The sequence below is a fragment of the Mirounga angustirostris genome, unplaced genomic scaffold, assembly GCF_029215605.1.
Source record: "Mirounga angustirostris isolate CCGP_5_RB_7025 unplaced genomic scaffold, mMirAng1.0.hap1 SCAF_4, whole genome shotgun sequence".
Lineage (NCBI taxonomy): Eukaryota > Metazoa > Chordata > Mammalia > Carnivora > Phocidae > Mirounga > Mirounga angustirostris.
This window is the reverse complement of record NW_026991712.1, coordinates 38,278,844-38,305,933: the sequence shown is the minus strand read 5'-3', so window position 1 is coordinate 38,305,933 and position 27,090 is coordinate 38,278,844. Positions and strand designations below refer to the sequence as shown.

The 27,090-nt window shown below is 41.7% G+C and overlaps 1 protein-coding gene across 1 annotated transcript; it reads left to right on the top strand.

The window, feature by feature from the left end:
• The first annotated feature begins 12,482 nt into the window (after positions 1 to 12,482).
• Positions 12,483 to 27,037, top strand: ERICH5 (glutamate rich 5). Its single transcript, XM_064587443.1, has 4 exons — positions 12,483 to 12,551; positions 13,799 to 13,886; positions 20,067 to 20,975; positions 22,558 to 27,037. Exons 1-4 carry the CDS (start codon positions 12,483 to 12,485, stop codon positions 22,668 to 22,670), a joined length of 1,179 nt encoding a protein of 392 aa, XP_064443513.1. The 3' UTR covers positions 22,671 to 27,037.
• The last annotated feature ends 53 nt before the right edge of the window (positions 27,038 to 27,090 follow it).

Here is a 27,090-nt window from a genome sequence, read left to right as displayed (position 1 = left end):
TAAGTTTTTGTTGTTTAAGTCAACCCATCTGTGGTACTTTGTTATCGCAGCTCTAAAAAACTAACACAAATAGTAACATGACCCATTAAATAATGTAAGAATTCATGAGTATTTACTGCTGTAAATAAATGAATAATAAATGGAGGAAAAGGGAAAGTGCTCCCTTACTGTAGAATGCCAACTAATAAATGTAGAAGGAATAATGTAATTAGAAAACCACTATTTGATAACCATCATAGCAATAATTGATCCCAGCAAGAATATTAATGTAGGCTAAGAGCAGATAAAAGTTTGATGAGATATAGGATGTTAGTCTCAAAGTCTCTCACCATAAATTCAAGGAGTAAAATAGTAACTTTTTGGTGGCAAACTTGGCAGACACTACCTTAACTAACTGATCAAAGTTAACATCACCAATAATAGAGAACCTGAAATCATATGCTCTTGATGGGAATTCACAGACAACATAACATCTTGTATTCCAGCCAAAACTGCATTGCCTGAAAACAATCATAAGGAAAAACCAGACAAACCCACATTGAGAAATATTCTACAAAATAAATGGGCTATTCTCTTAAAAAAAGGTCAAGGTCATGAAAGACAAAGACTTGGGGATCTACTTCAGATTAAAGCAAACTAAAGAGAGGCACAATTAAATGTAATGTGTGGTCCTGGATTGGAGAATTGACCAAACTTGAATACGAGGTGGATTAAATAGTATATCAACAGCAAACTTCCTCATGGTAACAGTACTGACGTTATGTAAGAATAAGACTGCCATCCAAAGCTAGTCTACCAATCAATAGCCACTGGCCACAATCGCCTCCTCCCCTCCCCAGCTATTTAGTGATGATTCGGATGAGCCCTCCCAGCCCTTCGCCCTCTCCGGGATAGCGTCCCTATCCCTACTACTGAAGCCTTTTCCCTCTCCTCCTTGACTGCACTCCCCACCTTCTGCCCACCTGGCTCCCTGTCCCTGTCCTCTCCTGCTTCCTCGCTCTGGCGAGGTCCCTCTCTTACCCTCCCGGCCCCTTCCACCTCTGCACTGCAGCCTTCCTTCCCCAGGTGCGCACCGCCTCCGCGGAGCTCGGCTGTGCGCTTGCGCTCCGCACCCGCGGGAGCCGGGCCGGCAGAGTTGGAGGAGCGGCGGCGGCGCCGGGGCGGTTTGCGCGGGATCGGAGCTCCGGGCCGACGCCCGCGCCGGGTTGGGATAGGTGGCTGCGCTGGTCCGCAAGACCGCCTTTCTGCCCGCGATGGGCTGCTCCAGCAGCGCCCTCAACAAGGCCGGCGACAGCAGCAAGCTCCGCAGCGGTGAGCAGGGGACCCGGCCCCAACCCCGCCCGGGCCTCTGGATTCGGGTCGGCTTGCTCCCCGAGGGTCCGAAAGGTGCGACTTGTGTCCGCCCCGCCCGGCAGGGGGCGGGCTGCTCGCTGAGGACGGGAGTGCACCCTGAGCGCAGCGCGACTCCCTCCGGAAACCCGGAGCGCGGCTGCAGCCGCGGTGCGGAGGTCCCGGTGCGTCCCGCCGCACACGCTGTCCGACGCGGGAGGCCAAGGGCCGGGACCGGGTTACCCTACTCGCCGGGCGATCGGGGAGGTGGGGTTAAATCCCTACCGCGGTTGGGCGCGGGTTCCCTTAAACAGATAAGTATTTTCCTGCCCTTACAAGAGGTGCTCTTTCATCTCCTCAAAGTACGAACTTTCAGATTATATAAAGCTGCAAATTCCCTGGGAACCATTGGTTTCTGGTCGTAAGGAGAGACGTGGTACCTGTTTTTCTATCGAGAGCTTGCCCTCTCTTCCGCATTTCAGCATCAGAGATGGTAATGGATGCGCAGAGTACAGGTGGACATTCATTCCATCAAGTAGGTTCCTGCACTTTGAAGAGGTCAGATACACTTTCCCCTATCCTTGGCTTCGGTTTTTCTTGACAAATATCCGTGCGATAAAAACTGGTCATAACAAGTATATTTTGAACGTCTATTATGTGATAGCCAGGTGCATGGCTAGATGCTGGAGATACAGTTGACCCTACTTTTGGGGGTTAGGGATCGAAGAGATAGGTAATAAACACTTTAAATGATTAAGATAAATTTCTGACAGTAAGAAGTGCTGTGAAAAAGAGCAGATTAATGAACTGGAGAATGACTGGGTTTTATGTGCACTTCTTAGATTTCGAATGGCTAACATTTTAGACCAAGTTTCAAAGGTTAAGCAAATTTCTTCAAGTTAGTTTGCATCATATTCAGGACTAACTCTAGGGGAAATTTTATTTTGCAGTTAATTCCTTTTCAGAGGTCTTCTTTTAGTACCTGTGTTATTCCAGTAACAGAAATGTCTTCCTCTCTGGTTTTGTAGTAGAGAGCACAGGGTTATGGTGAATGCTGTTTCAAAGTTCACACACTGTGTCCTAGTCAGAGGTATGTTGTGTTGCAGTCATTTTCGTGGTGTATGATAAATTTATTTATAATTTCAGTAGGTAACAGAAAGAAGTAAAAAGTTTGGAAATAGGCAAAGTCATTAAAACCATATATAAAAGTGATTCCAAACCCTTTGTCACTGAAAACAATGTGAAGTGATGGAAAAATCCATTCCTAATGTGCAATATTTGCTAACCTTTCTCCTAAAGAAACAAAAGCCTCTGTACCCCAAACATGCTCTCAAGAAGCCAGTGCAAAATAATAATAATAATAATAAATTTAAAAAATTTTTAAAGAGGCTAGTACAAGGAGCAATTTCTTTGATGTTTCATTTTATGAAATCAGGTAGATTTTGCATTCTGTTCCATGATAAATTCTTGTTGGTTTCAATATGAAAAGCTGAGGAAAGTTGATGCTTCAGGAAGATACACCATATTTTGGTTTCTCTTATCCCCTTCTGTGACCCCAGCTATCCTAGGATTTGCATACTGATTTAAGAAGCAGAGCACTAGGGGCACTTGGATGGCTCAGTAGGTGAAGCCTCTGGCTTTTGGTTTTGGCTCAGGTCGTGATCTCACGGTCGTGATCTCATGGGTTGTGAGATGGAGCCCCATCTTGAGCCCGGCCTCAGGCTCCACACTCAGCAGGAGTGTGCTTGAAGAGGCTCACCCTCTGCTCCTGCCCCCATGCGTGCGCTGTCTTGTGCCCTCTCTTTCTCTCTCTCGCTCAAATAAATAAATAAATGGGGGTGCCTGGGTGGCTCAGTTAGTTAAGCCACAGACTCTTGATTTCTGCTCAGGTCATGATCGCAGGGTCCTGGGATCACCAGTGTGGGCCTCTGCACTCAGTGGGGAGTCTGCTTCAGGATTCTCTCTCCCTCTCCCTCTGCCTCTCCTCTCACTTACTCATTCTCTCTCTCTCTAAAAATAAATAAATAAATCTTTTAAAAATCCATAAATCTTTTTTTTAAAAAGCAGAGCACTAAATCATCATAGATTTTTTTATTTTTTTAGGATTTTATTTATTTATTGGAGGGAGAGAGAGCACGGGTGAGCGTGTGCGTGAGAGCGGGTGAAGGCGCAGAGAGAGAGAGGGATAAGCAGACTCCATGCTGAGCGTGGAGGCAGGGCTTGATCCCAGGACCCTGAGATCATGACTTGAGCTGAAATCAAGAGGTAGGAGTTCAACCAACTGAACCACCCAGATACCCCTCATTATAGAATTTTTTTAACTGATAAAAACATGACTCTGGGGAATGTTACTCTTAGGGAAGGACAAAAGTACCTAATAGGTGGACTAGGTTTTTAATCCTTTCAAAAAATAATGAATAACCTTGTTTTAAAAACAATTTGTCACCAGTATTAATAACCATCAACATAAGTCACACCCTTTCATTTTTTATTCTTGCTTTCCTCATTGTTCTAAGTTTTCCCGGATGTTGTTCTGAAAGAAATGTTAAAATGCCTGACAACCAGGTTTAGAGTGTAGAAAATTAATACGCTGCATAAATTGCTCAATGCACATATCAAATCAGTCAACAGGTGTATTTTGCTTCTGATCCCCAATCACAATACTCTCTTGTAATTGGATACTGTTGTATGTTCATCAGCATTTCAACTCCATGATCTTGGAGGCTCAATAAATAATTCATTCCTGTTTCTGCAGCTCAGAACTTCTTTAAATCCTATATACAATCCCAAGTCTGTGTGTATGAGCTTTTACATTAAAAAAAAATCCAAGTTTATTAAATATCCTGTACGTGCCTTTACTTACTGTACGCTGGTGCCTAACAATACTTCATTTAATCTTTATGACAATCCTATGACTAAGTACTACAAGTCTCTCCATTTCGCAGATAAGGAGCCCTGTGACCTTGGGCAAATTATTTACTCTTCAGAGTCAGAGCTAGGCTTTGAATTCAGGTACTCTGATTCCAGAGCTGGACCTGTTTCTCCTTAAACCATCTTGTGATAACTAGATTTAAATCTGTTTTTGCCTCAGATTACTCTGGATCCCTATTAGAGATGTGGTCATCCACTATGCAAACAACAAAAGAAATCTAATAGAGTATAATATAGTATTATAATTCAATAAGTTTAATAATATAATTATAATAGTTTTATCATAATCCCTAAATAAGATCTATAGTAATAAATATGATACAGTTGTGACTTATGTAATATATAAATTTGTTATATATTAATATATAGTATACATATTTTAATAAGTATTTATCCCTAAATGAGTCAGTAAAATATGAACTCTATATTTACTTCCAAATATAAACTAGGGATATTTAGAAGATATTTATTTAACCCTAGAGATATTTTAAGCAGCGTACATAGATATAGAGAAACTTCCAGTGCCCACCCATAGAGATACAGATAATCTTCATATCATACCAGACATTTTTTAAATTCACAATATCAACCTTAAAACTGCATGGGTTGATGCTAAAATACGTGAACTAGCCTGTAGACTGGATTTGCATTGACAGTTCTGCCTACCTGAATTTTCTGTAACTGGCTTAAGAACTGTTATGCATGATGCAATATTAGCTTACAAGCAAAATAATCATTAAATAATGGGCTGGGCTAGATTACCTCTGAGATCTCTTATAGCTCTAAAATCCTGTACCATTAAAACACGAAGGTACTTATTTTCTGGGCTTCAATTTAAATCAGATAGCAGCTATTTGGTTTGGTAGCTGTTAGGCTGAATAGGAAAATCCATTCTACTGATCACGTGGCTATGTTTGCTCTGACCCATCAGACACCAAATCCCACTGAGCTTCTTTCCCTCACCTCTGACGACTGACTTGGGAAAGAGGCGTGGGGGGACCAGGACACAGGTGGATAGTCAAATAACTATCCAAGGCTATCAAAGTGTAGAACAGGGCCTGCTACATGGTAGTCACACATAGATTTTTACTGAATGCCCTAAAATGTGAGAGGAAAGAGGCTTTTCTTTCCAAAAGGACAATTAGACAGATTGAGTGGACCTTCTTGTATTTGTGGAATCAAGTTCTAAATATTGGGACCATCTTCTGTTCAAAATTTCTGTTCTCCTCAGCACCCCGAGGATCTGGTGGAATTTGAACACAAAGGTTTTGTTGATTTTATGGACTTTAACGAGGACCCATGGGTCTGTAGGTCTTTGTACCTGAACCTTCCTTCCTGTGCCACCAGCCTTCTGTGTACATGTATGATTCTTGCTCTGCTCTTTCCTAATATAAATGCCATCTGTTTCTGGCAGACTTCTTCCTGAGGTCTTACAGCTTAAGCACCAGCATGGACGAAGTAAATAGATGGTAATTATTGACAAATTCATTGCTAGGTTAATAGGTACATTTCCACTGATAGCTATAATCATTTGTTTATTCTACCCTCAACTCTCCACTAGCTGCTTGGAGTCCATGTTACCTAGGCAATAGGATGAGGCTTGAATTTCACGCTCTTACGTGAATTGTTCTTTGTAATGTGGAGATACCTTCAGCCTTCAGCCCGTATTTTCACACAGTGACATTTCAGTCCTAAGTAAACAACATTTTTTCTTTGTAATTGAAGAATAAACATCATCAACATTAAAATTCATTTTAATAGGCTTGCATGCAGATATTATATATATAAATAGGATTTCTTCCTTTAAAATGCTAGAAGTCTGGACCAAGTCTTGTATGTGTCCCCTCTAGAGCCTGGCACACAGAGCTTGGCAAGTCTTTGTGGTAGGGTGGTATTACATACAGCTAATTAAAATGGAATATATGAAATGCATACGTGGTTCAAAAATTTGAAAACATTTGAAAAATGCATGCTGTGAAAAGTATACCTCCTGCCCTATTCCCACCATCTGCTTAGTTCCAGTCATACCCATGGGTAAATACTTTTATTAGGTAGGGGTTTTTGGTATATTCTTCCGAAATGTGTTTATACATTGCAAATATTTTTCCCTCTCCCATCTTCATTGTACAGTGTAATTTTTTAAAGATTTTATTTATTTATTTGTCAGAGAGCGAGAGAGCAAGCGAGAAAGAGCAGAAGCAGGGGGAGTGGCAGGCAGAGGGAGAAGCAGGCTCCCCTGTGAGCAAGGAGCTCAATTCCAGGACCGTGGGATCATGACCTGAGCCGAAGACAGACACTTAACCGACTGAGCCACCCAGGTGTCCCTATTTTTCACCTTGTTTTTTTTCACCTAACAAGATGGAGATCTTTCTATATTGATATATAGAGAATGTCTTTCTCCTTTTTTACCCTTGCTTAATAATCCATTGTGTGATTTGTTTAACCAGTCCCCTATTGATGGACATTTGGTTTGTTTCCAATCTTTCTTGTCCTATTGCAAACAAGGCTGCATCAAATTCCTTTATATGTACATCATTTCAAATGTGTGCTAGCGTAACTGTAGAACCATTTCCCAGAAGTGGCATTACTAGGCCAAAGGGTCTGTGCATTTATGATTTTGATGGATAGCTGCCTAAATGCCTTCCTTAAGACTTGTACGAATTTATTCTCTCATCAACAATACGGTAAGTTTTTTTTATGAAATTGAAGGATTTTTGAGATTAGTGCAGCCACATCAAAACATGGGCTTGGAGGAGAAGGCAGGAGACAGGTAGGAGCTCCCACTTGGTTCCAGGTACTTTCATCACTTACATACAACACTCAGTGCTCATCCCAACAAGTGCCCTCCTCAATACCCATCACCTGTTTAACCCATCCCCCCCACATCCCCTCCAGTAACCATCAGTATCAGCAAATACAGCTAGGAAACTACAGCTCAGCGAGGAGAAATAACTTGCCTGAGATCTCAGAGCTAGCAAGTGATGGGGCTGCAGCCTAGTACATGTGACTCAGAAGCCCCTGTTCTTCTCACAGTCCAGTTGCATCTGGTGTCCAGCCACACTTCTGCCATAACTCGTTGTGTGGCCTAACCTGTAGGAAGAACACAATCCATATCTATTCAGTGGGTGCATGGGTGGATGGCTGGATTGACAGAGATGGGGATTCAAGGAGATGAGGGTACTACTTAGAAAAGCCAAGGGAGAGTAGGAATCAGGACCCAGGGAATAACAAACTTGGAAGGCAACACTGGCTGAGGTGGGCTTGGGAAGAGAGTAGGTTGTGAAGAGGGTCTCCTAATCAGGCAGGAAAATGTCAACACAGCCAAACAAAGCTTCACTGTGTTCTTTTAAATCATGCGCCTGTAAGTTTGCCACATGTCCCAGCTACTGCGCACAGTTTCACTTCTGTGTTAATGTTTTACAACACTGGGTTTAAAATAAAAACCTAACACTTGTGGGGGGTTACTGCAAGGCTCACCAAAACTGATAAAGAATGTCAAACTTGGCCAGGCTTTAACACCTGGTGTGTTTAAGGGTATATAGTTCTAGGTAATTTTTTGTTTTTAAGCAAAATACCAGAATATAGTTCTCCAAGTGAGCGTTAATGTCTGGAAAGTATCAAAATGTCCTCAGAAGCTTCTTTACATTCCCAGGGATGTTGCTGTTGTTCACGTTCCTTGATCCCCTCCTTGGGAGTTGCCATCTGGCTCTAGAGTTCATTCTTTTGTATATATTCAAGGGTATCAGAGGTTTGCCCTTTAAGGATGAAGACTGAAAAAAAAAAAACAAAACCCCACATTTTAAAAAAAGATTTATTTACTTGAGAGAGAAGGAGAGCAAGTGAGAGCATGAGCAGGGGGAGGGGCAGAGGAGAGAAATCCTCAAGCAGACTCCCTGCTGAGCACGGAGCCCCATGCTGGGCTTGATCTCAGGACCTGGAGATCATGATCTGAGCCAAAATCAAGGGCCGGACGCTCAACCGACTGAGCCACCCAGGTGCCCCACATTGTTTTTAATAGCTAAACATCTGTGGGAATTGCTTTATGAAGGTGGACAAAATAGGCCCGGTGATGCTAGTATGCTCAGAAACAAGGGGTGGTCATTGGAAATAGGCAAGGAAAAGAAAGGGCAGCCTGTGTCGTAGGGGCAAGTTCAGCTGACATCACTTTCTTCCCCATGGAAGGGCCCAAGGGGCTGTGGGTCCCCAGGATAACTGGGCTGGGCTGCAGTGACTGGGTGGCTAGAGTCCCACACTAGGAAGGATGACCTCTTTTCTCAGACTACATACTCAGCAGTCTCTTTGGCTGCTCCTCTAGCCTGGCTTCTCTAATAAGACAAAAGACCTCAAGACCCGATACCATGTTCTTTATTCATACTGAACACTTCTCGACATTCCAGTATGTATGGCCCTGAACACTTGCTTTAAGATGAGCACATCATATTAGGCTAGATTAGATAAGTGAAGTGTCCAAATGTACATTAAATAGGAAAGTCAAGATGCAAGAAGATCGAGAAACATCTATAGACAGCAAAATGACATCCCTGCCCTCTCTATCTACTTTAGGGTCACCAAAAGTCACATTTCATTTACAAACAATGTACTCTATAGCCATGACAGTAGAGTTCAAAGTGGGCATCAAAATAGCACCAATTAACATCATCTAAGATAGATATAAAATGAACTTGACCTCGTAAGCCAAAGATTGAAATGACTCATGATCAAGAGGCTGCTCACCAAGCCTTCTGTGTGACCTGAGATCCTAGCCTTTCCTGGCTTCTTTGCAGCTGTTCCAGATGCCTCTCCTCCAGCACCCACCCCCCGTGCTTCCCAGGCCCCTCTCTTTCAGTGATTGACCTGCCTCCTCTCCATTAAAAGAAAGGTCCTTGGGATCTACTTCTTTGAATGCACCATCAAACCAAGTTTTTGTTTGTTTTTGTTTGTTTGTTTGTTTTGTCTATCAATTAATTGTCTGCCTTCTTCCCAACATTTTCCCATTTGGGGACAATACTTCCTCAAGCCCATAATATATTTGTCCTTACATTCAGTGAAAAGGACCTTCCTGCCTTATTCAGAGGCTTGCCTTTAAAACATCCTCCTAAAGGGTCGCTGCAGGATGAAAACATTCCACACTTTGCAGACTGCCCTGATTGATCTGTCCTTATTATCTTCTCAGCCTTGCCCAGCTAATGCTCCTCTAGCCTATTTATGGTGACAGAAACATATCTATCTGTTCCTATGTTGTCTGTATCAGAATGTCCCAGCCTGTGAGGATGGGTTTTAGCATGCCAGCATTTCTCCCAGCCTTTAGGGCAGCTGGGCAGGGTCTGGACAGCGTGAGCCCTCCAGGTGCAGCTTCCTCCTTCTACCCCGGTGTGCCGCACAAACATCCTATTCTATATGAGCCATGACATTAAAGAGATCAGGAAGCACTGGGATGTGCATTCCAACTGCTCTGTCATTTTCACTGGCCGTGGTTCTTCTTACTGGAGAGGACATCTGCCTTCAGCCACCCCAGCAAGGACCTCTGTTGAAATGTCCTCCCCAAACCATTCTTGCTGTCGTTGATAATGATAAGGAACTCTTTTTTTCTTTAGTTGATTCATTGGGAGGGCCTTATTCTTACTGTTGCCATTTTTCCTAAGACTGAGAGGAACCACATAGTTTCTTTTCCTTTGTTTGCACCAGAGTAGTAGCCTCTATAGGCTAGATGGTTATGAGAGGCTCCGATTACCCATATACTTTGAACTAGTGTGTGCGTGTGTGTATGTGTGTGTGTGTGTAAATTTCAACATACTGGGAGGCAGTATAGGTTGCTGATGAAGAATATGCATCTGGCTTCAAATCCTGGTTCGTGATTACTTACTAGTGGTGTGACTGTGAGCCACTCAATCTCCTTGTGCCCCAGTGACTTCATCTGTAAAACAGGATTAACAGTAGTGCCTATTTCATAGACTCGTTCTGAGGAATAAAATCAGTTAATACATATAAGGCACCTAGAAGGTAGCCTACGTGTTTGCCTAGTATACGGATTGGCAAACTAAACTTGCCTGCAGGCCAGATCTGGCCTACCACCTGTTTTTGTAAATAAAGTTTTACAGGAACACAGATATGCCTAGTCATTTACATATCACAGGACTGCTTTCTCCTCACCGTGACAGAGTTGAGTCTTAGAGGAGCAGCCCTAAGCCCGCAAAGCTGAAAACATTTGCTGTCTGTCCCTTTACAAAAAAAAAATTGCTGACCCTGCCTAGAATATTGTCTAGTAAGTCCTCAATAAAAATGATCCATCATTAACACCAATTTTTAGTAAATCTTAGTTTTTCTTTATTGGTTTTCCAAGATCAACTTTTTTGGTTTTTTCCTCAAGATCAAGTTCTAGATCCCCAAGTTTGTTGATTTTTTTTTCTGACTTTTTTTCTTTTTAGTAAAAGAAACGCTTTCTGACTTTTTTCTTTTTAGTAAATTTGTAAAAGAAAAGGGACTGTTAAAAATATTAAGTTAGTGGGTGCCTGGGTGGCTCAGTTGGTTGGGCGACTGCCTTCGGCTCAGGTCATGATCCTGGAGTCCCGGGATCGAGTCCCGCATCGGGCTCCCTGCTTGGCGGGGAGTCTGCTTCTCCCTCTGACCCTCCCCCCTCTCATGCTCTCTCTCTCAAATAAATAAATAAAATCTTAAAAAAAAAAAAAAATATTAAGTTAGTAATAGCATAAGTGTTACAAAAATAATAAAAAATCATAAAATTGGTATGTGAATGACCAAAGTTTATGAAACAGTTTTTCTAAAGTTATTGGATCTTATTTTGCTAGGTTACGTGCTCTTGTATTTTTGCTGCTATACTTAAAAAAAACAAAAACCAAAAAAAAAAAAAACAAACAAAAACCAAAACCAAAAACAAAAACAAAAAAACTTTTATTTTAGGACAGTTTTAGATTTATAGAAAAATTTTGAAAATAGTACAGAGAATTCCCACAGACCCCATATACCCACTTTCCCTTATTATTAACATCTTATGTGAGTAGGGTATGCTTGTCACAATTAATGAACCAATACTGATACATTATTTTTTTTTAAGATTTTATTTAAGAGAAAGAGCACGAGCGGGAGGAGGGGCAGAGGGAGCAGGACAAGCAGACTCCCCCTGAGCAGGGAGCCCTGATGTTGGGCTCGATCCCAGGACCCTGAGATAATGACCTGAGCCAAAGTCAGATGCTTAGCAGAGTGAGCCACCCAGGCGCCCCCTGATACATTATTATTAACCAAAGTCCATGCTTTATTCACATTTCTTCAGTTTTTCTCGAATGTCCTTTTTCTGTTCCAGAGTTCCATCCAGGATTCCACAATGCATTTAGTCATTGTGTTTCCTTAGGCCACTCTTGACTATGACAGTTTCTCAGACATGTTTTAGATGACCTTGACAGTTTTGAATACTGGTCAGGTGTTTTGTAGACTATCCCTCAATTGGGATTTGTCTGCTGTTTTTCTTACAATGCTCCTGGGGTTGTGGGTTCTGGGAGGAAGACCACAGAGGTAAAGTGCCCTTCACACCACATCATCTCAAGGGTACACATTCTCAGTGTGACTTATTACCGCCTCGTAAACTTCTCTAATCCTCCGTTTGGAGACTCTGAAGCTTGGAAAAGGGTGAGTGTAGATTTTTGTTTTATACTCTAGTCTTACTGAAATCTAGCTTAATCATTTCCGTGATTCTTGGTCAAAACTGCCTCTTCCTAGATCAAAGCTTTTTCTTATGCCCTGCTTTATGAAGAAGCTCATTCAATTCAATTTTCAAATGTCTATGCCAGAACCCCATGCTGGCCTCCCAGGTGCTTAGGACTGTCAGGGGAAGACAAGTGGCTTTTCATTCTGGAAAAGAAAATCCCTCACTTCCCTCAGTGCCATCTGTACTGTTTCCTCACAATGGAGGCAAAGTCATCTGAATTGAATGTGGATCCCTAACCTAAGAGTAGTAGCAGTGGTTAGCTGAAAGCCTTGGGGTCCTACTCAGTCTGCCACTGCTCTTCTGGTACTAGGGGCTCAGGGGGGCACTGACCACCCACATATCCCTTGTGAATATGACTGCTCTGTTGTAAAATTTAAGTATTCGATCCCAGTCCCAAATTTGCTAACTGCTCATAGGAATACTCCCCTTCTCAAGCACAGGCACCTGCTCCTGGCCATGGGCCTTCATACCCTGCACCCTTACTGAGTCAAGCATAGGCACCATGGCTGAGCTAGGAGAACAGCCAGCTCACATTGGTGTGGCCACTTTCTTGCAGCTCTTAGAGTGCAAGGTAGAACACGTATTAACCTTAAGTTCAGAGGAGAAATCAGAAGACTTCTTTTTCTGGACCTCGCTGAGGAGGAGGCTTAGCAAACCCAGCCAGTTCTGTGAAATGAAGGAAGCTTGAGAAAAATCTCCCTCTCCAGTGTGGAGCTCTCTTAGACCAGCCCGGGCCCTTGATCCATTGCTAAGTCAGCATACTCACCTCATCTCTAGTGCTGACTATGACATGCGAGCCTGAGGATGGAGACCATACCCAATGTCTGAGGATGAGCAGCAGTGCCTGTGGAAAGTGAGGGACACCACACCCAACAGTTCTGTGTGTTCATCATCCACTTTTGTCTTTCCTAGCTAGCTCCTTCCTGCCTGGGTGACCCCAGAGTACGGCCGTGGACACCCTAACCACATGGGGATCTTGTCCAAATACAGATTTTGGTTCAGTGGGATCTGGGGTGGGACCTGAGAGTCAACAAATACATAAACAAGCAAAAAAATAACTCCTGGGTGCTGCTGATGCTGCAGGTTCTGGGCCCACAATGTGCGTGAAAGCACCTAAATCTTCCAGGTGGAATCAGACTTCGCTGGGCTTGACTCTGAGTTCTGCCACTCACGAGCAGTGCACTGCTCCTAGCTGAAGGTTCATGATCTGTCTGTGCCAGAATTTCCTCCGCTGTGTAATGGGGATAATAACGGACTACCTTGTAGAGTTTTTAGGAAGATTGCATGAGAAAATCCACAAAAAACATGAGGCAAAATGCCCTAATAAACATTAGCCACTGTTGTTCTTCCTAGAGAAGCAGGGTGGGTGAGATCTGTTGAGGTTGGTCAAGTGTCATAACGTGGGCATGTCAGAGACATGATCTTCACTTTCTCTCTCCTTCCTTGTTCATGGAGATGCCCTTGATTTTGCAGACTAGATATCTGCCCAAATGCTGGATCCCCATGTGCCAGTAATGAGCATCAGTCAATGAAACTGTCTTTTCTTCGTGGTGAATACTGTTGATAATTTCAAAAGTGATGTTTTATGCAACAGCTTCTTTGAAATAAGAGTTTCTCTTCTAGGAATCAAAAAAAAAAAAAAAACCCAAAGGAAATGAAATTGGAACAATATTTCTGCAGGAGGTGATAATTTGTCATTACTTGGCTCTGTAGCTCTTAAATATCAGCCTTTCCCCTCTACAGGCCCTACATCTCCACGTGGGCTCGTCAAGTGTTCCAGAAGTGTCTCTCCAACGTCATGTTCTTGTTTCTCTATAGTTAAACCTCAACATTAGGTTTACCTTCAAATTTGATCGAATATACTCTGAGATGGTCAAAACTAATTTTAGATATGTCAACACAGAAAGTTCTGTTAAAAAGAGGGCTTGTCCGATTTTTATTTACCCTCTTTAGGACTTTTTGGCCATGGTTTCCTACTTCAGTTACATGGGGTTTTGCTTAAGTTCACCTCTCTTCAAAATGAATGCCCTGTTAACATCTGCCGAGTGACAGAACGCACCCTTGAGGATGAGCACACGAGGAGAGTGTTTGTAGACACTTTGGTGGAGAGAAAAGGGCAAAAACATCTAGAGCAGCACCACTGGTAGCTCCACAGATATTTGTTGGATAAATGATATGATGAAATTGAGGACAAAGCAAAATAAGAAAAGGAGAAGATGAGTAGACTCTTCCCTGGGGGCTGACACCTGCTGCATCTTGGTTCCCAAAGCTCCAAAGCTAAAGAACCTAGAAATGGTGGCAGCAAGGGAGAATACCAGGGTGCCCCTTTCTCACCGATTCTCTAGAAAACCCAGCAAACAGGCCAGTGGGGTCTTTGGGATGCCTAATATGTCGCAGCCATGGGATAGGAAATACTGACCTCAAGTTTTTCTCCTTGCTGGGTAGGAAACTTTTCATTTCTGATTAGGGTGATGAACTGAGTTGAAAAGCTTCCATCATAATGTGAATTTCAGGTATGTTAGCTCTCGTTCTAATCCCTTCTGTAATGTTGCCTAGTATTTCATTTCTTTGTGTGCCTATCACAACGGTGCTTACAACAAGGATTCTGTTAGTTCAGCTGTCAAAATAAATTTGTGCATGGATCAGCTTACAACAGAACCAAGAGAGATAATGAGCACCAAAGGATTAGGCCCAGAGCAGTGTATGATTTGATAAAATGTAGGGTTCAGAAAACAGACACATCTTTAAACAACTTTGGATGTGGAAACAATGCATCCCTCCACAATATTTATTACATAATAATACAGATTAGGCATAGAATGTCTCCTGTGTGTGGACAGAAGATCTCACTGCTTTTCAAGTTAGCGTGCTAGAAGAAATGATGTAATACCTTCTTCTGCCTCAAGGAGGAATGTCTGGGATTCACAAAACCACGTGGGCAGAGCAGGTTGAGATTGTTGGGTGAGAGGGAAGGCATAGGTACCACGTTGTACTTAATGAGGGAAGTAGCTAGTATTTGAATCTCCCTGCAGACAGTAAACTGGAGGATACCAGGGACCAGATCTTCCTGCTCAACTGCTGTGAGCTCTGCTCAGCTCAGAAGCGGCATCTAGTAGGCACTTGAAGACTTGAAATCGGTGAATAAGTGAAGTCAAAGCCAACAAACAGAATGAAAGATATTTATTTATATAAAAGCTCAGTGGGCTTCATTAATGCCCGTCAGGTCATGCCTGATATTGTGAGTACTATCCCATTATTGATCAATAATCATGTTTTAAAACTTACCGTGGTAACAAAATGATTTTGTAGGTCAACGTTGACAACTTTCTAGTGTTTAGGGGACTGTTTATCCAAGCTCCTTAATGTTGCAGTTCATTTTTTCTGTTGCTAAGTTAGCTATAATTTATTGGCAGGGCCACCAGGAGGCCATAAAGGACCTTGGTGAAATTGGAGAAAGGTGCCCTCCCCAGCCCTGACACACGCAGCCTTGCAGGTGCACAAAGGCTGGAGTTCAGTCCTCCCTCGGCCCTCGACAGGACACCCTGTGTAGTGGGAAATCTGCTCCCGCAGGGCTGTTGCTGCCCCCAGCTTACCGAGCAGGTACCGAGCACCTGCGCACGTCACACACCGTGTTGGGGACCTACGCACATTATCACCTCAGTCAGTTCTCTGAAGAGGCCTGAAAGGCAACTGTCATATCCCCATTTTGCAGATAAGGAAACTGAGGTCTAGAGGGGTTAGGACTTGTCCAGATCGCACCATCGAATAAATGGTGGAATCAGGATTCACATCCAATGTCAGAACAGTCTGGAATGCACTGGTCCAGCTGAAGAGGAGGGGGGTTAAACAAATCCAGAAATTGTAGTTGCCTCAGCAGCTGGGGATAAAAATCTTCTGAAGGATAGAAATCTAGTGCCTGAAGGGAAGTGTTTGTGGTGACTGAAGACTTCAGTGGTTTGAAACTACCATTTGTTTTCAAACTTTTCATTTATTTACTCCGATCTCTCTTTATTTCTGAATAAGCTTAGAGAAGGGTACCGGTATCGGAATGAATGATTGCTTTATTTTTCTGTTTGTCCACCATCATCTCTTTCCTGCTAGTGCCATCAAGTGAGGTCTAATGCCAGTGATGGCTAACGTGATTGTCACTTGGTGGTGCCAGTCACTGAGCTAGTGCTTTCCACTAGCAAGATGACACATGGAATCCTCACAGCAACTCTGCTAAGACTGTTCCCGCTTTACAGGGAAACTGAGGCGCAAAGAGCCGTCATCAGGCTAGTGAGTGCAGGAATCGGGACTCAGATGCACTATATTATGGGTGTTGTTTTCAAGGTCATATGATCTCTGTCCTCTCTTTTAGAACAGATTACCCTCTTCTTTCACATAAGAGAAAGAACTTTTGGCTATTAGTTAAGAACTATGACCTCCAAAATACAGTCATTTCAAAATTCAAGCAGAACACAGTTAATCAATATAAATACATTGATACGGCCTTTCTTTACTCAATTGTACACAGGGCTTTCTTGAATGTTAAATCTACTTTTTTTTTTAGAAGATTTTATTTATTTATTTATTTATTTATTTATTTATTTATTTATTTATTTAGATAAATCTCAGAGATACCCTGAGAGCATTCTCTCTCTCTCTCTCTCTCCTTTATTTTTGGTGATCATTTTATTGATTTCCTTTTTCCTCTAAGTTATTAAATTCCAGCTAGTTAACATACAGTGCAATATTAGTTTAAGGTGTGGAATTCAGTGATTCATCACTTACATACAACACTCATGCTCATCCCAACAAGTGCCCTCCTCAATACCCATCACCTGTTTAACCCATCCCCCCCCCATCCCCTCCAGTAATCATCAGTTTATTCTCTATAGTTAATATTTGGTGATCATTTTTAAGATGTTTTATCTCCTTTGGGCTACCTTAGGAAAATATTAGAGACCGTGACATTCTTCTGTAATATTTCCCAGTTTGGTTGACAATTTTCAGGTTGTATTATAAGAATATTATATGTTGAGGACATTTGCCTACTTCAAGTTTATCCGTAAGATTAGGAAAAGTACCTAAGAATGAAAACTGACACTGTGATCACAGTCATGAATGTTCTAGTTATGTGGCAAAAATTGATAGATCACTTGTGACACTCTTTGTGGATAAATAACTTTTCACAAAGCTTTTGGTTTTGGAGAAAAAACCTTGACTTAGTCCGATAGCATAATATGTCTTTCAAAATATAAAATTGAGTGACTTTGTTTTGGGTGTGTTGTCACATCCCCCACCGCTTTCTGCTCTAGAAGAGTGATGCCTTTGGAATGTACCCACAGCTGCCACAGCTGGATGAAAGGCATTCATCTCATTTAGCTGACAGTACTAATCACTGTAATAACTATTTTACCAGCAAATATAATTTGGCAGACATCTGTGATTAGTATATTAACACATTTCCTTGTTAATTCCCTAAGGCGACCATCACCAAAACATCCCTTGTGTGATCTAAATGAATTGTCATAATGAGTTTCTTTATAGGCCTGAGAAATCACATTTGTTAAGTTGCCTAAAGTGCTACTAATCTGAAAACTTCATTCATGATGAGGCCTGAGGGAGAGCCAAAAGATAGCCCTCCTCCCTGTTCTGACATATGACCCCCAGGGCCCACCGCCAGAGCCCAGAATCTCCCCCAGTCCTTCCCAAACTGCGCTCCAAGCCTCAGCTTGAATTACTCTCCACCCAGGGCTTCAAACCCAATACCCAGAGGCAGGGTGGGAAATGATTTGATGTGAACAAATGTATTAAAAAGAGAAACAGGGGCGCCTAGGTGGCTCAGTCGGTTAAGTGTCTGCCTTTGGCTCAGGTCATGATCCCAGGGTCCTGGGATCGAGCCCCACGTTGGGCTCCCTGCTCAGCGGGGAATCTGCTTCTCCCTCTGACCCAACCCTCTCATGCTCTCTCTCACTCACTCTCTCTCAAATAAATAAATAAAGTCTTTAAATAAATAGAAGCAGTTGGAAGTGTATTAATGATAATACACAAACTAAGGAAGTGAAGAACTATGACAATTATTAACTCAGGGAGAAACGAAAAATAATTTACACAAAGTAATAGCTTACTGTTTGGCTCAGTTCCTCCTAGCAGACATATTCGTTCGTTCTAGGGATATGTACCTGGATATTGATTTATCCAAATTACAACACAATTCCTATTTTCAATGATTGCTAATATACAATTGCTGAATTGAAAGGAAATGTGAATGTGTAAAGGGAAAGGGTGGAGGGTGACAGAGGTGGGAGAAGAAGGAGCCCAAGTCTTTATTTTTCATAGCGGGAGTGAACTGAAATGCCCCAACTAAGAGAGCATGAGGTAACAATTTGCTTAGAGATACAGAAGAAAAATATCCCTCCAAAACAGCTAAATGAATTAAGATCCTTGCCCCTAGGGAAGGGGAGATGGGTGAGGAGATCCGAGTATTAGTTGAGCATCTTACATCTGATAAGCAAGATGTATATACACATATATAACTGGGGTGGGGGTAACTTAGGGAAAAGGAATTAAAAAAAAAAAAACGAAAAGAGAAACAATCTTCAGGGACAAAAGGATAGAAGTATATCACCTAGAGGCCCATTTTAACATGTTGGTTTATTTTCTTCCAGTTATTTTCACCCTCTGTTTGTGATTGTCTTTCTCTTCCTCCCTCTTTCCCTTCCAGTGATCAACATTGCTGTAATCATAAAATGGAGACTGACTTACTGAGCACTTAGCTGCACGGCAGACCTTGTGCCAATACTCATTTTATATGCATCATTTCATTCGATTAACCCAACTGTGCGTGCTGATATTTTAACTTCTATCATAATTATGTTCTTATATTAGCACATGGTCTTCATAATCATCTTTTTTCATGGTACGAGAATATTCTATCCAGCAGAACATGTATCTTTTCCCCAAATTATTAGACTTTAGTTTGCCAGCTCTTCCTATTATAAAGAATACTGAGATGATATACTTTGCCCTAAAGCTTTTTCCTGACATGTATGCTTAAAGAGTAGAATCATGTTGCTCAGTGGCTTGTCTTAAACTGTCTAGGGCACTCTCATGTTCACTGTCTAATGTGATGCCTCGTGCAGCTCGGAGACAGGTAGCAGAGAGAGCGGCACTGTCGTTTTACAGACGAGATACTTAGGAGCTAAGTCTTCAAGGTCACACAGCTGGAGGAAGAGTCAGAATTAAAATGCATGGTTCCCAACTCTTTCTTGATTTCTGCCCCCTGCCCTCCCGCCCCCCGCCCCAGTGAAATGAAACCCAGGCTGAGCTCTCCCTGTACTTTCCTTCCCACACATGTTGGTCTTCACCTAGTGGAGCTTCTCTGCCATGGGGGACTGTCATTTCACCGAGGGCCATTTCTGCTTCAGGAAAAAGTAAGACTTCTCTAGCAGCCCAAAACCACACTTCTTCTGAAATCTTCCACTGGGGCTAAGGAGGAGAAAGGGCAAGAAGGGGAAATAATAGGAGAAACCAAAGTGCAATGTACTTACTTAGAAAATGGGGCAGGAACTGTGAGAAGGTGTCTGAGGAGCAAACAAGAAAATACTGTGGTTTGGGGAGGACCTTAACGCTTAAGATAAGGTGTTTGAGCTGAAGACACTACAGAAGTATGACTTAGGGTGTCTTAGGGTCATGGTACGGCCTTTCTTTACTCAATTGTACACAGGGCTTTCTTGAATGTTAAATCTACTTTTTTTTTTAGAAGATTTTATTTATTTATTTATTTATTTATTTATTTATTTATTTATTTATTTATGGGGGGACAGAGGGAGAGGGTGAGACAGAGAATGTCAAGCAGACTCCACACTGAGCACGGAGCCCGACATGGGGTTCTATCCCACAATCCAAGACCATAATATGAGCCGAACCCAAGAGTTGGATGCTTAACCGACTGAGCCACCCAGGCGTGCCTAAATCTATTTCTTGATGGTGATATTCTTTCTCAGGCTAGAAACTAACCAATAATTTGATTTTTTTTCTTTCTCTTTTTCAAATGAATGATCAACAAGTAACTTTAAATATGTACTTTTTTCAACCATAGAAGAAAGTGAGTCCTGCTTTGCCCAACCCAAACCACGTACACTAGGAAAAGGATCTACTCTTTATGGCAAGGTACAAAAGGAAAGTCCTTCCCCCCTCGAGAAGCTCAAGATTTCAGCAGTGTCTACAGCTAATGGTGTTAAATCCCTCCATGAACAGCCCCCAGCAAACGATGCTGCAGATCCACCAGGATCCACAGAGGAGACTCAGCCTATAGACAGACCTGAGGAGTCTGGGCCGCCTCAGCCAGGTGGTGAAGATGATGCTCCAGGTACAGGAGAAAAGAAGAAAGACATGGGAGCAATGACAGAGGCTCAGCATTTAAAAGGAAATGCTGAGACTGAATCTGTAGAAACAGACACCAAGTACCAGCCTTTGAGGACCACAGGAGAGAGGGACTCTCCGGGAGCAGTGGACGGTAGTGAGAATCCACAAACTGCCAGAGAGATGAAACCTCTAGGAACAGCTGAGAAAATCCCTCCTCTGGAAGCAGCTAGAAAGCCACAACCTCAAGAAGCCATGGGAAAGGGTGAACAGACCCAACTCCCAGAAACAGTTCCCAAGGAGAATGAATCTCCAGAAGTATTGGAAGGAAGTCAGTTTGTGGAAACAGCTGAAGAGTGGCAACTTCAAGAAACATTGGGAGAAGATGAGGAGTCCCAACCTCTCGAAACCATTCCCAAAGAGAATGAAACACTGGAAGTATTGGAAGGAAGTCAGTTTGTGGGAACAGCTGTAAACAATTATTTGCTCCATAAAACTCCTGAAGGTCCCGGAAGCATGGAGCAGATTCAACCTGAAGGAATAATAGTTGGAAGCATGGAGCATCCAGCAGGAATTCTAGAAATAGGAGCAAATACCGAAATGGTCAGGAAAAATCACACTAATGAAGAGGACCAACACATTGAAGGTAAAAGTTATGCTGGTTGTTTAGATGTGCTGCATAAGAAATCATCCCTGGGGATCTCTATTTCAGGTGGTTGGACTTCATTTGACCCAAACCAAAAAGGCTTCCATACCTGGAAAACAGGCTTTTGGCTTGGCTTTCCAGAAGAAATTTTCTACACTTGATCTTAGCCAAATGGCTGAGAAGCAATCCAGCAAAAATTTTCTAAAGCATAGTCTGTGTCCAAAATTTTTAACCTGGAGTTGTCATTGTTGAATACAATTGGTTGTTGAAGGCAACGTGTTAAAAGTTCTGAATTTTTCCAAGTTCACTTTTCATCAGGCCCCATGTATGGTATGAGGATCCAAAGTAGAGATGAATAGGTGGCTAATGGAGGAACTCACCTTCTAATGAAAGAATACCCAGCTAAGGGATCTTACAGGGCAATTTTCATCTTCGCCAATGTATCCTAGGAAAAAAATTACTGTCGGTCTGCTTCTGTCCTCCCACTGGCTTCTTGTCTCTATAAGAAGACTTAGAGACAATGTATTACTTTTTGGCCTATGTGTTTTTAAAATGTACTTTACCAGCATAAAAAATGGTATCTATACTGTTCTTTATTGGAGTTATAATTTAAAAAAATAACATTTCTTCTGGGGCATGATTTACATTTTGGTAAATTTTAGCTTCATACTATAGTAAATTAAGTCAAGCATTCATCCATCTGTTTAATTCATTTATGACCACAGCAGTTTTTGAATGCCAATCATACGCCAAGTGCGGGGGGCGGCGGGGGAGGGGGTGTAGGAATAAGAGATAGGCCCTGTTCTCCAGGGGCTCACAGTCTGGTGGGAAGAAGCCAGAATTTAAACAAATTACCACAATCTATTGAGGTAAGTGTTTTAATGAAGGTGTATAAAAGTGCTCCAGGAATAACAAGGGAGGAGCAAGTAAAAGCATGTATTTGTTGCACTAGGTTGGCAAACTCAAGTCGTTAGGGCCTAGAATAATGATAGTGAGTCAAGTGAAGGGCACATGTTATGTCTTGGGGAGTCCTGGGGACTGTAGTGAACAGGTACACCATCCTATCAAAAGAGGCAGCTGCTTCTTGGCTCCGTCCATGAACATGGGGGCCAATGTTGCCCATACTGACTTCTTAGGGAGACAGATTTGTGTCTACAACGTCCAAACTTTTATTTATTTATTTTTTCAGATTTTTAAATGTTTGCAGTCTTTAAATGTTTAATGGTTGTTTTCTTTAAACACCATCATGGCCCAACAAAATAGGTTTCTGGGCATGCCTAGACCACCTTTTCATTTAAATATAAACGGAACTTTGTATTTATAATATGTTCTGCTCTCATTTCTTGGGTAATTCTGCAGCCTGATTTTATGTAGGGGGATGCCAAGATAGGAGATGTTAAGTGACATCGGCCATTCAGAGGATCTGAGAGAATCAGGGCAATTGCCTTTCTTGACCCCACCAGAGAAACTTACTAATTAGACGTAGAGAGCAGGAACTGCCCCATTGGAAACCAGCTGTCGGGTACTTTATTGTTAATGCCAAATGAGCATCTCCTAATGTCTCCTTTGCTTACTTTTCCAGGTGAGACAGGAGAAAAGGTTGAAGCAGAGATGGAGAATGACAAAGGAAGTGAAGGGCCTGGAACAAAAGAAGAAGAAACAGGGGAAGCTGTGGATCTTTCAGCGGCCACATAGATTGGCATGGTTGTAGAAGGATGAATGGACATTGTGTTGTAACAGAGAAAAATAGAGTGAAGTGTGTGGGTACAGATCTTATCTTTCAGTGTCTACGTATTTTATACGAAGAGTGTGGTTATCATGTTCTTGATTACATTGTTCCATAAAACCACTAAGCTATAAACAGTTTTCTTAGGCACTTAGAATAGTAATACATTTGGGGCGCCTGGGTGGCTCAGTCGTTAAGCGTCTGCCTTCGGCTCAGGTCATGATCCCAGGGTCCTGGGATCGAGCCCCACATCGGGCTCTCTGCTCTGCGGGAAGCCTGCTTCTCCCTCTCCCACTCCCCCTGCTGGTGTTCCTGCTCTCACTATGTCTCTCTCTGTCAAATAAATAAATAAAATCTTTAAAAAAAAAAAAAAGAATAGTAATACATTCAAGCTTACAGCTGCCACAGCCAATAACAAGTAGGGTATAGGATCCCCGGAGGGTGAGGGTGTTTTCTTCATTGTGGTAATAGGTCTATTCAGTTTAGAAAATGAGACCCTAAAAAGAAGGTATAAACCTTAGATATAGGTGGTTGGAGAAAAGAGTTAGCACATTTTAGGGAGCTCATGATGGTAAGGTTACACAGTTATAATTACAATGGGATAAGAATGAACAACAGTGTCAGGGCAAACTATACCTAGTGTTTCTTTCCTGTTGCGGAATTTAAAGCTGGTAGGAACCTTGGAAAGTGTGTCCATCTAGTTACTTTCTCACCTTGAATCTGTCTACTGCCGTAGACTCTTATTTATCATGATGTGTTAAATGTGTTAACAAAATCCTTGTCAAAGGAATGCAATCTCTGGTGCTACTGCAAGATCAGGCGTTTCTATACTGAAAGGCTATACATTTTCCCTGTGCCATTTTGAATTAGCTGTTGATTTTGCACTTACGTGATGGGTTTCAATTGGTGTTATCCTTTTGACTGACATTAAACATATTTTAAATAAATTGACTTTTGGGGCGCCTGGGTGGCTCAGTCGTTAAGCCTCTGCTTTCAGCTCAGGTCATGAGCTCAGGGTCCTGGGATCGAGCCCCACATCGGGCTCCCTGCTCAGCAGGAAGCCTGCTTCTCCCTCTCCCACTTCCCCTACTTGTGTTCCTGCTCTCGCTGTGTCTCTCTCTCTCAAATAAATAAATAAAATCTTTTAAAAAAAATAAATTGACTTTTAAATGTATTTCAGAGGCAACAAACAATAAGAATTAAAACCTAGATTAGTGAGGCGCCTGGGTGGCTCAGTCGGTTCAGTGTCCTACTCTTGATTTTGGCTCAGGTCATGATCTCAGGATTGTAAGATTGAGCCCTGCTTGGGGCTCTAGATGCTGAGCTTAGAGTCTGCTTAAGAGTCTCTCTCTCTCCCTCTCCCCCTGCCCCTCCCCACCCCACCCCTGCACGTGCTCTGTGCATGCTCTCTCTCTCTAAAAACAAACAAAACACCTAGATTAGTTGCCTATGTGAAGTTTATTCCTTGGGTCCTGTTTTTGGTTTTGTTGTTTGTTTTTAATTTACTGTGGTTTAATGTTAGGCTCTAGAAGCAGAAAGAAGCTAAGAAATTAGAATTTAAAAACCATTTATAATATTTCATTAATGTTAAAATGATGCACCACTGAAAGTTACTTTTTAAAAATTCTTCCAAAATTGCCAAGGATTTTGGTGCACAGTTTGGTGAAACTGTGCGTTCTGTTTCGAAGTGCTCACTCTGAGCAGAGATAATCAGTTTTGCCCCAGATTCAAAACACAGAAGTTGGACAAAAGCCTTGAGCTGTTTGTAATGAATTAATAGAGAAACTATCATTGGGGGTGGATTCTCTCATCCTGGGATGCTATATATAGTCCCAGGATTGTAGCCCCGTTTGTGTTCTACTAAGATCATTTCAGTGTTTTCTACAAATAAGTGGGAGGGAAATGGTGAACAAATGATTTGCCAGCTAGCAACCCCAGTAGGGAGTGAATGTTTGCATTTACCAACAGAGGGTGCCAGTTGGAAAGCGAAGAAACTCACAGTCTGACTCCGGAACTCTTGGCCAGAAGTGCCGTGTAGCCAGTCCCCCGGGGGACCCACAGGACAGGAGTATGTGGTCAACCTGTGATCTTGCTGCCTTTTCCATTTTAATTTTGGAGCAAGAACTCCTAACCTAGCTTGGAGCAGTCAAAACACCCATATCCCTCTTAAATGCTTTGTTCCACACTTGGCCTTGAATTAAGAATAAGAATGGCTTTAAAAGGAAATGTTTTTTCCACATTTAACTAATCCAAGAGCATTGGATAGTCATGGCCAAATAACCTTGATAGGGTTTGTATCTGTGCTCTTTAGGAAACTACAAAAGCTTATTAGAGCACCTAACATTACAAACATCTCATTTTTATAAAGATGATTTGGTGACCAGTTGTGAATTGTTTCACAAATGCCAGCAATGTGGACATCATAAAGCCATTCATTAGCTCACCCACATTTGTAAGGTAAAGGGAGAATGATCCTCTTCTTTTTCTCTCCCCACACCAAATAGCCAGGCATGGCTGTGTCTGAAAAGTCGAAAGCATTTGCTCACAAGATATCATTTAATCTAAAACTCTGTCAGCTCCTCTCTTCCTCAGAGTTTATAAAGTTAATGAGCATTTGGTTATACTCGCAAGGTTTTAATTACAGAAACAGAATCAGTGTAATCCTAGAGAGCATCTCACAGGGATGGGATTTCTCTTTTCAGTTGTTACTATCAACAAAAGCTAGGGAACTCCCTGGGATTACTAATCCATGTAGAATCAAATTGGAGGCCATTAGCTTTATTTCAGTAATACCACTCAGCAAATTTATTAGGCAGTATATGAGCTATTGTAACTTCACACCTGTATCATTATTTCTGTGGCTAATGAAAGAAGTCTCCAGACATCAAAGGCAGGCTTTAATGCCTTTTGAAGGTAGAAGAAGGGTACCCCTTCAGTTTAATAATGTGCTATATCAACATGACTAAACATGCTCTTTCTACCCACTACTGGGGAGAGAGATCAGCAAGCCTCACCAGTTTCCACAAAAAGAGTTCTGAGAAACCAGTTAGCGATACTAATTTTTTTAAAATTGAAGTATAGTTGACAAACATAGGGATGTTAACTTTGGTTTGAAATCTGCCTCATTTTTTCTTCTTGTAGAATATAGGTGGTTCTCAAAATTTTCTTAATAAAAGTAACTAGCAAAATATCATTCGTGCTATTATATAAATTTATGAAAAAAGTAATGCATATTATATTGAGTTGATTTATGCAACCCTGATTCCAAACACTTAAAAAGAATTATTCAAGGACAAGAACAGACACTTTCTATGGCAGCTGAACTGTTGGAGAGGGGCTTTGGGTTGGGAGGAGTTTCAGCCCCAGTGCCAAGTAAGAAGTCACAAGGCCCACAAGGTGACAAGTCACAAGGTGACTTTTCTGACCTTCACCACACTCCCAACAGTTCAGTGAGGGGACATACTAACAATTTATTTAAACTATAGATAGTAGGTATTTAGTGGATCAGTACAGACGTGCTTCATGTGTTCTGGATATTCAAGTTTTGTTAAAAAAGTGTTTTAGGTAAAAACACTGGCATTGTCTAGGTACTTGAATGTGACATAGTGATCATTTAGGTGATAATTACAAGGAAGGATTTATTATTAAAATAATCACTTTTTTCTTAGTATGAAACGAATACATGTTCATGGTAGAAATCAGAAAATATAAACTTTAAGAGATGAAATCTAAATGTTACACATAACTGGTTGGGAGGGCTTCTTTTTCCTTTTAGTGTTACAAAGTTAGCCAAAGTTCAACTGTTAATAGAGCTTTAAGTCTATTGAACGGCTGAGTGCAGCATTTCTGGGTTTTCCTCATTGGACTCTATGGGGGATAACAGGTTTTAGAGAATGTTCCAACAATCCTTGCTATGTTGGTAAATATTGATTAGTGCTATAGGGAGAGAAGCTGTGCCCAAGTATATTAGCACTTAGCTGACCACAATTTATGATAAATAATTTTTTGGTATCTTAGGGAAAAACACTGAGACTTAATATTTTATTTGGAATTACTTTTAATACTAACTGCTAACCAAATGTTAGAGAAAAGACTGTAAGCTCTTTAGTGGGCAGGGAAGACGCCCTACTGAGCCTAGTATAAATTTGGCACTCGGTAAATATTTGTTGATGACCAATGGTCTTTATTCTTATATAATCTTGATAATTTCCTCAGAACTGAATATTAATTGGCTGTAGAGGAAAATATGGCCAAAATTCTTATAGAATTATTTTGTACTGCTGGTTCAATATTTACAATTCTGATTGAATATGTTATTAGAAATAAAGTGAAAGTTCTTTGTGGTGTATTTTCTATCTGAATTTTTATTACAGAAAGATACAAATTACT

What these genes read in the sequence shown, in the direction of transcription:
- ERICH5 (XM_064587443.1), top strand. Translation starts at nt 12,483, where the DNA reads ATGGCTGAGCTAGGAGAACAGCCAGCTCACATTGGTGTGGCCACTTTC. An exon ending in TAGATATGTCAACACAGAAA is followed by an intron (nt 13,887 to 20,066) that starts GTTCTGTTAAAA and finishes TTTCAACCATAG; the next exon opens with AAGAAAGTGAGTCCTGCTTT. An exon ending in AGAGGACCAACACATTGAAG is followed by an intron (nt 20,976 to 22,557) that starts GTAAAAGTTATG and finishes TTACTTTTCCAG; the next exon opens with GTGAGACAGGAGAAAAGGTT.